General features: G+C 39.7%; 1 protein-coding gene across 3 annotated transcripts in view; it reads left to right on the forward strand.

Annotated features, from left to right (window-relative positions):
* Positions 1–12,574, forward strand: part of LARGE1 (LARGE xylosyl- and glucuronyltransferase 1) — a gene marked incomplete at its 5' end in the record, with an annotated part of 201,293 nt that overhangs the window by 49,204 nt on the left and 139,515 nt on the right. For all 3 annotated transcript variants that reach the window (XM_082495721.1, XM_082495723.1, XM_082495722.1), the window contains 2 exons: positions 5,964–6,265; positions 12,411–12,493. In XM_082495721.1, the coding sequence (XP_082351847.1) occupies positions 5,964–6,265; positions 12,411–12,493 (385 nt within the window). The remainder of the gene's footprint in view (positions 1–5,963; positions 6,266–12,410; positions 12,494–12,574) is intronic.

A 12,574-nucleotide genomic window follows, 5' to 3' on the forward strand; every position in this document is an offset into this window, starting at 1 on the left:
TCCCAGAAGCACTACTGCCCTCGCTGATGCTCTTGGTCTTGGCCAGTGGTGGGTCCGAGTTGGAGCCAGTTGGCATTGGCTCTGTCTGACATGGGGGAAGCTTCTAGCAGCTTCTCACAGAAATCACCCCTGTAGCCCCGCCCGCTACCAAAACCTTGCCACACAGACCCAATACACTTTGCAAACCTGATGTTCTGTGGGTATAGGGGTTTTGTGTGTGATACATTTAATTTTGGAAGCCACTGATTGTAGAGGGCTGTTTTGTTCAAGGAAGGGACAGTGGGAGGGCGTCTCCATGTGTAACAAGCAGCAGGCAATAATGTGATGCTTTAAGTCAGGGTGGTCTACAGTGGAATTTAATGGTTCAGGTTTGGGTTCAATAAAACATGTTAGCATGGTCTTAAGTACAATTCAAAGCAGCGGAAGTGAACGCTGACTTAGCACATAAAGGACAAGCTGCAGGGCCTGAGTGCGATTACTGTTGCCGAGGCTGATGGTTGATTGGTGTCTTATGTGGAAATGGTCAATTCTTACAAATGAACATGTAATTTAGCACATATGTTGTCTGTTCCAAATCCTGAGAAGGGTTTGTGCTTAATATTGACGGGAGCAGCTTTTCTGTCAGAGCTGTTATTACTTATTTGGAAACTTATTTGGGCACTGTGGAAATGTTTCATTGTCATTTATTGTGCTGTCTCTGTCTAGTGGACATCAAGCTTCAGTGTTCTTACAGTTACATCTTCCAGTGGCACAACTCTCTACCACTGAAACTCGGAAGCATAAGCTCATAATTGCCTCGTGTCACGTTAGAATGAAGAAGTTCTGTGTTCACAGATCTGGAGTAAATTGCTTAGACTATATTCCACTATTAAGATGGTTATTTGGGCAAGGTTTTCTACTTCCAGCTGAGATCACACTGCAGAGATTTACAAAAAGGCATAGGAGGAAAAAATGCCTTGGTGAGTGTGAGAATAGGCACCTTGGGATGCCTTAGCACCTACTCATGGAGACATATATCTTGAAGTACCAAACTGTTAACAAAAAAGACTTCATTCATAGTTGCCTGTATAACCAATACCTACCAGAGCATCCAGCTGAGCAGAAGTGCATAGAGTACTAAGGTGTTAGATGATTAAAGCTGAGCTAGAGCTCCAAAAGAAAAGGGATAGTTTATCTGCTTACACAGAGCTTTTATGTCTCCATAGTCCTGACTGCAGTCTTATTTTTCTTTTCCTTTAGGATTCATGGAGTTCTCTACAATGGTCTTTATGGGGGAAAAAAAATAATTGTGGAATGAACTTCAAATGATGTGCTCCTGGCCTTAACAGGGGGAAATTCATGAGGGTGGTTGCCTGCTATCCCAGTTCTTTCTGCAGAATGTTGGCTTTTGGTTAAAATTGTTATACTGCTAGTCCTCAAAGGGTGCCCTGATAATATGAATTTTCAACTTTGAACAAATGTGAAGTGGAGGAGTGGTGTTTTCTTGTATCTGTAGTCAGACAGACTGAAACATTATCTGTGAGCAGCATAGCTTCCTCTTATCTTAGAGGCAGCCTAGAGTTCACTGTCATCAGTTAATTCATTATAAAGGCATTACACGCTATTAGGCAGGGGATGAATAATAGCTAAAATACAGAGAAACCTCTAGACCTTGTAAAGATGCCAAAAAACAAGTAGTTTGCACTTAAGATAGCAAAAGAAATGTAAAAAAAATTAAGGAATAAAATCCCTCAACACGCGACATAAATTTTCCTGCCTCAGTTAGTTTAAGCGTTTGAGTTCAGATCAGGGTCATCTGAGAAAGTCAGGATCCCTGCTTCTGCACTTGTCTTCTCCTCTGAATCAGGGTGAATTTTTCTTTCCTACACTGCATCTTTCTCCCTTACCCAGCCCTGCAGTTAACCTTTGGCTAAACTTTATTTTCCTCTGTGGCTCTTTCCCCAGCAACCTTCCAATACCGCTGGGTCCTCTTCAGGACGATCACCTCTCCAGTTCTGATAACTACAAAATTAGGAACTTTGTATGTGTTAATGCTTATCCTTTAGATTTTGTATGTAAGGAGATTCCACTCCTTCAGTCCCTCTCCTTTCAAATAAACTATGCTGCATTGCTTTCATTAGGCTTTATTTCTTCTACTGTCTGAAGGAGCTCTACTTAAGTATGGTTTAATGAAATCTCTTGCCTTAAATACAGGTGACTCCACATATGCAGAAGCATTCAATAATCCATAGAATTCATAACTTGCATGTTGTCAAGTTTTCTGAATTGATGGACCTACTGTGATGATAAGTCATTGACTGTGGTCAGCCATGAAATAATTATTCAGGTTTGGGTTTTGTGTTGTGGACAGTGGAATTTTGTAGGTTGTTTTTATTTCTTTGGTACACTTGTATTAACACCGAAAGTCTGAAGTAAAAGGCCTGACACAGGTAGGAAAAAAAAAAAATTAAATCTGAGACTGCCAGGGCCCAAAAATAGAGCAATAACCCCAAATGAAGAATAAAAAATAATAGCTTTATTATTATTTATTGCACCATTCAAAAGTGTACTTCTTGCTTCAGAGCACAGCAATGTTCCTTGCAGTGTTCACTGGGAGATCTTTTGTCCCAAAGTCACACAGACCTCGTTATGTTATTTTATTTTGATTTAGATTAGATAAAAAGTGCCTGACATCAGCTCAGAGCAGTCTGCCAGTTACTTAAAACTATAAAACTCAAATGCGGTGCAATCAGTTTAACTCTTGTACCAAGCAGCACACACAGTCAATCAAATATTAGTGGTCCCTTACATTAGTCCACTTGCTCCTTCTTCAAAGATGAGGTGAAACATGCAGTCCTTGCGTTGCCTTGAAAACTGATCAGAAGCAGCTCAGGGTGGCATGTGCTGGTGTTTACGTACTAGGCAGTAGCTTCCAAGAGGCATTTTGCCATGTCTGTATGTTCACTGAAGTCAAAGTGTCTTTCACGTGTCCAGTCTGGTAATCGAACTAGATCAAATAGTACCTTGCCACCAGCCTTGCCAACCTCAGATGTGCAAAAATTACGAGCTAGACCATCTCAACATTTATGACAAAAATCATTTGATTTCTGAGTCTTAAGATCAAACTCAGTTCGCTTTTGATTTTTCACTTGTATTTCAAATGGATCCTGGAATTATTACATTATCATTTGCAGTATGGAGTTGGGGTGTTATGAATATACTAAATACATCAAGGTACATCTGAGAATAATCCACAGTGTTAGTAACAAAATATGACTTGTCCAGCTGTATGAACGCTGAGGACATAATCCTAGAAATGTCTTGGACTTAGCACTTCATAACATAACATGGATAATTTTTATCATAAAACAATACATTTCGAGTAGTGATATATTTCAGATCAAGAAGCTAGCTGGTTGTAAAATTCCTGACATGATTTCCTTGCTGCCTGTTACATACCATCAGGAATATGCACTACTGAGAAGACAGTAGTGGAGTTTACTGGAATTTAAAGCTAAGGCTGCATGAACACTGAGCTGGTCTCATTAGTTGCTGCAACTTCCAGTCTGAGGCAGTCAGATGATATTTTCTTTCAGCTCCTTTCTCAAACTGTGCTATTTCTTCTAAATATTGTGTAGAAACAGTTCAACTGTTCTCATTATTATAGTTACGATAGTTCACATGCACAAAATGGTATTTTTTTTTGTTAATTTTGAATTTCAGCAAAGCAACATTTATGATCTATTGATTAGCGTTTGTAGAATAGCTAAAGACACGTCCAAATTTTTTCCATATTTTGAAATTTTGGTGGATGTTGTTCTGAGATTTACTTCCATATCTTGCAACTTTTACGAATTGCTCAGTACCTTTTTTGGTAATTATTTGAGAAGCTAGCAGGATCCAGTGACAAGAATAGGAAGAGATAAGTAATGTCTATGTCATACTGGGTATTCACCAACTAGGGAGTTGTGATTGCCAGTGAAGTCTTTGGCTAGATTTGCATTGTAATTGTATGTCTGATGGTAACCCAGATCGGTTGTTTGGGTGCTGTTTTTCATCCGAATAGCTACACAATACATTCTTGCTGTCCAGTAATAGCAATGCAATATAATCACATCCAAATGAGTTTTAGTCTTCCTAGCTTGGGTACGAGCAGCTGAGAAATAGGAGAATTTCAGTTCCGTGCCTTCCAAGCTGGATGGAGAAAGATAACTCTATTTTATTGCACTTCTAATTGTAGCATGGCTCTGTCCTTAATGTTGACATTTCTCTATTGTTGCACCCAGGATTTTCAGGCTTATGAAATCTGTCCTTTAATTTTTAGTAACTATTTGCTTGAGTGTTCAAGTTCCAAAATATGAGCGGCCAAACTTTAGAATCTGTCTTGAGACATTTTCCAAGCTCAGATTTATCCATAAGCTTTGTTAATGGTAAAGATAATAAATTAGAATTTTTTTTGCAGGAGAAATCTGCGAGCAAATGCAAGATATTCAATCCAAATTGTGTTCTAAAACCAGGATAGCTATTTATATAGATAACAGGAAGTGTGTACACTTGTATAACTCAACAATGGAAATTAGAATTGAGGTTTTGATTTCTATAGCTGTTTTTTCATCAACTCAGTTTAGAGGACTGCTCACCATTCATGTAAATATGAAATAGTGGAAAAGAACAAGCAATGAGCCTGTATAGCAGGGAGATAGTTTTGAGTCAGAAGGTAAGAAATGTACTTGTTAAGGAGAACTGCTGAACAATAACTGCATGATTTCCATTTCTAAACCACTCAAGCTGTTGTTTGTTTGTTAAAGCCAAAGGGACTCTCTGCATTGGAAAAATTATTAAATAGCTTTTTTTATTTTTTTTCAATGCATGAAGGTAGAAAGTTATTTCAGAGAAATACCTTAGTGTAAGATACATATTTTCACTGTAAAGGAATGTGTTGGTAATTATGACACTGTGGATAACACTCACTGTCTTTTCCTTTGTTTCAATTTGATTTGAATCGAACATTTGTAAACAGTAGTTTAGTTTGAGGTCTTTTTGCCACCTTTCAAGCATTTGTACTCTCTGTGTATATATATATAACTTTATTATAAAGTTATGTGAAAATATGTCTCCTTTGAAAACACATCAGCTGCATCCCTATGTGCTCCCCTAAAATTTGGTAGCAATAATGTTCTGGGAAGTGATGGTAGAACATGTCGCAATTCTTGTCTTTGGTTATGGACCTTTGTTTCAGGTTAATTTATATTTTTTTTATACTCTAACTCATTTTTTAATGCTGTTTTCAACAAAGAAGATACTTTTTGAAAATGTGAAAATGAAGTGTTTCATATTTCTGGAATATAACTTTTCAGTTAAAGGTGTTGAGTTGAACCATTTTGCTTTTTTGAAAATTCCCTTGTTTTTTTCAGCCAAAATACTCTCCAGAATTTGACCCACATGTGTATTGACTGTTTCTGTCCTGAACCTCTTATTTCTCAGCAAGCACATAATACCGTGTTGCTGAATATAAAACATCTGCTCCTCACATGTGAATCAGCTGGGGCTACTGTTTGGCACAAAATGGTAACCAAAATGCTATAGTTTGACTGTGGAGGAAATGGGGAATAGGAAATTCATTTTGCTTTGCATGCATTTCTAAAATATATTTAACTATATATTAATGGTCTTTGAATTAAATCCTTCTGTTCTTGACTGTCTTCCCAGACCAGAGACTGGCAGGCAGCCCTATCAGGAACAGAAGAAACACATGCTTATCTTTTAGCGCGGTTTTCAAATTAGTAGGACCTGTAGCTCATAGTAGCCCATAGCTTCAGCATTTGTCCGAGTTTACTATGCACTTAAGCGTTGCCTTGAAGTGCCAAGTCTGCGTAAAACATGGCTGTATTTGAAACACATCCCTGCCTCACGAGGCTGACGTCAAAGGAAAACGCAACTTCAAGTGTATTCTGACAGAAGTGTTTTGTTTCTTTCTCTTGCAGATGGGAAGCCAGTGTCTCTGTCTCCACTTGAATCCCAGCCCCACAGTCCTCGGTACACGGCGTCAAGCCAGCGGGAGCGCGAGAGCTTGGAAGTCCGCATGCGGGAGGTGGAGGAGGAGAACCGCGTGCTTCGCAAGCAGCTCAGCCTGGCACAGAGTCGCGGCCCCTCGCACCACCGCGGCAACCACTCCAAAACCTACTCCATGGAAGAGGGGACAGGCGACAGCGAGAGCCTGCGGGCTGGCATCGTGGCGGGGAACAGCTCCGAGTGTGGGCAGCAACCAGCAGTGGAAAAATGCGAGGTAAAGAAATAAAAAGAACCTGCCAGAAACAAAGCATGATAGATTTGATCCTTTAAGGACATTGCAGATCCCTATCTCCTTCCCCTGGAAGCTTTCTGCTCAGAAACCAGCCTCTTAAAGGACTACTGGGTGCAACATTTTAGATAATTTTTAATTATTCTTTTTTTAAAAAAACTTTAAAACATTTACTCATCTGAATATCTTTTGAGTTATTTTTTGATCAAAGTTTTTTGTCTTTTTCATTCTTGTGTCCCCAAACCTAGTGTGAAAATCAAAGCCTTGTTCCAAGCTGACTTCAATACAGCTGTGCTGATAAAGGCCTCTGGCAAACTGACCCTGTGTGTTTCTAAATTGAACGAAAGCACCACAGTGCTTTGAAAAGCCTTAGTCCTTTGTTTGTGCATCGGTACTAGAACAGTTCAGGGTTTACCATTAATTAAATTGTGGCTTACGGAGCCAGCCTGTGCTTTTGAGCTTTTGAGTCACTTTCAGGAGTGTATCTGGAGGCTGTTGTGGAACTACCTGCTTTGCGTGAGCCGTGCACCAGAGGTGAGGTTAGCTGCAGGGAACAGATCTCTTTCTAAGAAGGTTTCGGGGGGTTGTTTTGGTTTGGCTTTCCCCATTTTATGCCAGTAGTTTTGTGGGTGTCATCCAGCTATGTAGTTGTCAGAGAGCTGAATGATGACAGTTCCGAATATGGATAGATCCAAACCAAAAAGTCTTGCTTAAAGGCCTTGTGCCAATCCCAGCTGGTGCAGATATCAAAAATAATTCCTCCATTTATTTCTGCAAAGAGGGTAATGCTGTATCACCTTTTATCTTGCTTTCTGCCACTGGGAAGATAGAAGTTGAAAGAGAATAAGTGGGAGAGAAAAAGAAGTCCTAATTATCTCTTCAGATTAAGTCTATTTAATGGGCAAATATCAAATATAATTTAAAAATGAATTATTGCTTTCCAGTTGGACATCTTTGTCTGTCAGTGTGTAAAAAGGAACCACCATTATTTTAAGGAGAGGGAAAAGGAGGAGTCTGTTTGTCATTTTCCCTCCTCCCAATAATGAGGGTCTGATTTTCCTCCTCGTAAGCATTTGGCATTTCTTTTAATAAAGGAAGGTTCAGGCCATCAATAAGCAAAACTCGCTTCTTCCTTATTATCATGCCAAGCAGTGATGAGCTGAATCTTAGTTCTTGGTTGTTCAATGTGCCAACCAATTTGGGACACAAAAATAGCAGCTTAAAGGAGGAATAGTTTAAGTGGCCTTTCAGTTTATAATGTGTTTTGCCAATAAATTTACTTGCTCAGTGGGGTTTAGCATTGTGCTGGAGGCAATGGTTATATAAAATGCGAAACCTCACTTTATTTGCCAACCCCCTATCTCACTGCACACTATTTTGATAACAAAATAACTTTTTCTTCTTTTTCTGAAGGAATTCACTCAGTAATTCAGTAACAGCAATGGAAGTTAAAATTAAACTTCCTTATTATCAGATTTGCCAGAGGTCTCATCGTTTATCCTATTACTGTAGATTCTGGTTCCATGTTTGAGTGAGTGGTATCTTGACTGCACTCACCCTCTGCTTTCAGTGTTTCAGCAGTGTAAATGGAATCTTTTTTAGCCTCTGACCCTGGAATATATCACAGCAAGAGTCAGCAACTTGGGCAGAAAGAGGCAAGGGTCCTGAGAAGAAGACTGGGGCCCTGGGAGAGACCAAGAGAGCTAGGAACAGGTTGATTTTTCCAGTGAGGCAGTTCTTTGAGATTTACTGAAACTGACATTTTCCGAATCTAATTTGGGATGGTCTTTAGTGATGATTAAAACATTTGAAAGTGCGCTTACAGTGATTGAACATTAAATACCTGATAAAGCATAATCTGTATGATAATAATTGTGATCTGTATCAAAAAATAGTGGGTTTGTTGTATTCCAGCCACAGCTTCCTACTGTGTTGCATCACAGGAGAGCTCTTCTGATATTATAAAACGGACCAGCATTATATTGCAAGAAAAAGTCAGAGTTCCAAACAAGGGCCTCATCCCTGGAGGGAGCAGATCCCTGTCATGCCTTCCCAATAGGAGACAATTTTAACACAAACCTTGGAAATATAATAAGAGTAGTCCTTACAGAGACGTAGGCACAAACGACAGGCTTCAGAAGAAGAGCGTAATGCTGATGGAAGCGAACAGAATTATATGACTCTTTCTTATGATGTTATTCCAGTATCTTTCCAGCTTGTGCCTCCATAAACTGGGCGTTTAGTTTGAATTAAGTTCATTTATATATTTCAGAAAAGCGATTATATATTAGAAAATGGTTAATTAGCAGTATAGCATTTAGTAGGTTAGCAGAATACTTAACATTGGAAGCATTTTCAGAGTCATATTTGTATTACTGTTCAAAACAGTGTTGCTCAATAGGGTTAACTGTGTAGTGATCCAGAGCCACAAAGAACAACCCCCCACCAACTTAAGCACTGTAAAACACAGGAAAAGCAGATGTTACCTGCCTCTGGAAAACATTTCTAGCATATTTACATTTTTTTAACATGCATTTAGTATCTCTTAACCACATTCAACAGTTATTTATGAAGGATTAAGTAACTGCAATGGAACGCCTGGCAAATACTATTGGAAAATTACTGAAGTATGAAATGCTTTACTAAAGATTATTTTTAGCTATAAGAACTAATTAGAGATTGTTAAGATCACTATTTCACCATTCCAAAAAGTAGCCTGAAGAGGAAAAAAAATAACATCTGTTTTTCTAGGCATCGTAGACTCCTCGTCAGAGTGGGATCTGAGGCCCAGTTCTTCATGTGGTTTTGAATATTTTCTTCCCATTAATATTACCCCAGCGTGGATTTATATGAAATACTGCTTTCAAAAGCAGTTTTTCCTGGTCTGTAGTGGCTAAAGTGATAGTTTTTTAACCATGTTAGCACAAACCTTGGATTATTTAAACTCCCTTTCCTAAAGAAGCTTAACTTCCTTAAACGCCTTTCCAGTACCTGGGCCTGAGTGCTCTCTAAACTATTTTAAATAAAAAAAAAGTTCTCTTTGTGTCCCTGATCCCCGGTCTATATGTAGAACAGCTTGATTATCTTCCATGGAGTTTTTTTATTAAGTGTTCATATCTGTATGTATAAGCAGCAGAAAAATTCATAGTCTTGAAAGCAAGATCTATCATCATTTAATCTGTTGCTGCAGTGAGTTCCATTGTCTAAAAGCAGCTCCAGTGAACAGACTGTGTCCAGACTTCTTGCAACATCTACTAGTGATGAACATGCCTCTCACTAAATTGAAAAAGAGCATTGTAGGAGGATGGACACTTTCAAGGAGCTCAGTTTAGTGACTTCTGAATATCCAGGTTAGATTTTGACAACTAGAATTATTATGGATTGCAAACAGTGAGGAGCAAGCGTAGCAGGCAGAGCCTTGGTGTGAGATGTTTGGAGGGACATATTGGACCAAGCAGACAGGCTGCTGCATGTTTTGGAAGTTGGAACATTCTTGGCTTACCTGGCTCCACTTCTATGTGTTAGCTTCAGTCATCGAGTCCAGAGGTTGCAAGAATCACAGTGGCCAGTTCTGGTGGGATGGGGATACAGTCTTCTAGCCATCTGCAGATAGAAAACAAGGAGTTTGAGAGAGCTGTGATGCTGCTGACCAGTTTAATAATCTGGGATCTGATGCTTAAAGTAGTATACTCAGGAGGACGTAAGTTCTTTGAAGTGCTTCCTTCTTCCAGCCACTATTGCACTGTCTTATCAGGATGTGGCTACAGCCAGCTGCTCTCTATCCAAACATGTATTTGGAACAAACGTGGAGAAAACTGGAAATAAAACTTTTTTCATTAGGATGCAGACATCTGTAGACAGTTCAGGTTGTTGAGCTCATGTTGACTTACCCGTTTTCCCACTGTTTTGTTTAACAGTTAAACAATGAGAGAGAGGAAAGTGAATCAAGAAAAGGAGGAACAGACTGAATCTTGAGGCATGCTGTGGGCAAAAACTTTGGAATAAAAGGACTAGGTTTCTGTGCTCTTTGAGGATTATTGCTCTTTCCTATAGGTGATTGCAGTCAGGAATAGAAGTGATAAATAGTATCAAACACCACAGAGAGGCTGAGCAGAAGGTATATGGATGCCTGTGTCTCTAAACCAGAGACGGACATTCAGAAGAGCAGGGGAAAAGGGGAACAGATGCGGGAAGTCCTTGACAGAATAAACTCTGATTTTGTGGAGATTTGAAAGGTGGAAGGAGAGGCTGTAGGAGAGCTTTTCTGACAAGTAGAGGTAGTATAAAATGATGTCGACAGTGATATGACAGTGCTATTGTGTCAAAACCTATAAAATGTTTGTTTCTGGTCCAGTGTCGAAGTGTTTAAAGCAGGCACGAAACCATTCTCAGTTAATATGATTTTAATTGGCATTGAAGGGAAAGATCTTAGGTCTTCCAAAAGCCTGAGAAAGACCGTGTGGCAACCAGAGAGGAGGCAGTGTGTGCAATGTTGGGAATCTGTGCACCCACAGGAACCCACGCCCGTAAGTATGGTACAAACCACTACTGCAATAAAAGTTGTCAATAAGCGGCCTCTGTTCTCCCCTATTGTTATCACTATATTGTTATCACAAGAGAGGAACACAATCAATTTTTGTGAAGTGCTGAGCATGCTTAACTCCCATTGACTTTAACATAAATTTAAAGTGCTGAATACCTCACAGACCTGTTGCCAAAATGTACTGCAGTCTTCTTTCTCACACCTCTCTGGACAGACAGTTGCCTTATTAATTCAAGTCCTCTTAAAACCTCAGATCTTCAATGTGCCTCAGCTTGTGAGGCACACTAGGGCTTGAGGCAGCTGCGATGTTCATGTTGGGCTTGCACAATGGCACAGCCACTTGGCAGTCATATCATTCAAATTGTGCCCTGTACCAGGCGATGTTAATGGATGGGGCTATGGACTCTTCAGACAGGGCCAACACATGCCACCTCTTGTGCCAATCTGCTTCTGTTACAAGCCAGACTTTGGGCATCTATGACTATCTGAGGAGGCAGAATTCCTCATTTGTTCTCTGCGTGGTGGGCTTTCTGTGGAAAATGAGAGCTGTGTGTGCGAGAAACCAGCTAACCAAGCTTCAAATGGGAGCCAAATAAGGCTTCCCTGCAGTTTCACAGCTGTGGCCCCAGTCACAGCTTTGTGCTGCCAGCATGGTAAACTCCTTCATTTTTGTGACCAGTAAGAAACAGAAAAATACAGAAGCTGGAGTCAAAATTGGCTAAGAATAATTTTCTTTTCTCCCCAGGGAATAGCAGTGGCTAATTTTAAAACCAGGGAAGAGTAACTTCACAGCATTTTTCAAATTATTACTTACTACCTTAATAATAATGACTAGTAGCGCCTTTTCAATTTTCCCTTTCCTCTTGAAAAGATGAGTAAACCTCTGCCTCATATTAAAAGGGAGGTAAGAAGGCACCAAATAAGTGGTAATTTACCAAGGGTGCTGGGGTGGGGAGAACGTGTGTGTGGGGTTGTATTTAACTTCACATTAACACTGCTCAGTGCAGCCCTTACTGGTAGTCACAAGCAGGGAAGCGGCCACCTGCCCTTCACTGTCTCGTGTCCTGGGATACACCCAGCCCCTGGCAAACCAATTGTACCACTCATGCTCATCCATCAGAGCTTACTTTCCCTCTCCTTAGTAGCTGTCCTTCAGATGGAAATAATGCAAAATTTCTAAGAGCCTATCTCCTTCAAATTATCCAACATAATTTTAAACTTCATTTCAGAAGGTTGAAAGGTCTGCATATTTGCATACTCAGAATTTTGTGTGCTGCTAAATGGGTATGTGCGTTTGGACACATGCGCACACATATGCTCTTAGCTAATAAATGCAATTCTGTTCAGACAGCTGATGTAATTTAGGGATAGTAATGACTTTGGAATGATGATGGTGTTATAACTCAATTAAGATGTTTTTAACAAACTGCCTCAAGTGGGCTGCAAACAGCTGCAAAACGCCCACTCAAATCTTTAACAATCACCGCACTAAATAATAGCACTGTCATGTATGTGCTCTCCTTAATGAATGATAGAACACAGGAGCAGGCTTTAATTTTTATTCTTTTTGTTCCTTTTCTCCCACAGACCATCCACGTTGCCATTGTTTGTGCAGGGTACAACGCCAGTCGGGATGTTGTCACACTTGTCAAGTCTGTCTTATTTCACAGGTAAAGGTACTTTCTTTTCTTGTATATTGTATATCTGATTATGGCTAAGTAAGCTCTTTTTACTTACTTCATAAGCTAGTC

Source organism: Vanellus vanellus (genome assembly GCF_965231255.1).
Source record: "Vanellus vanellus genome assembly, chromosome: 1".
Taxonomy (NCBI): domain Eukaryota; kingdom Metazoa; phylum Chordata; class Aves; order Charadriiformes; family Charadriidae; genus Vanellus; species Vanellus vanellus.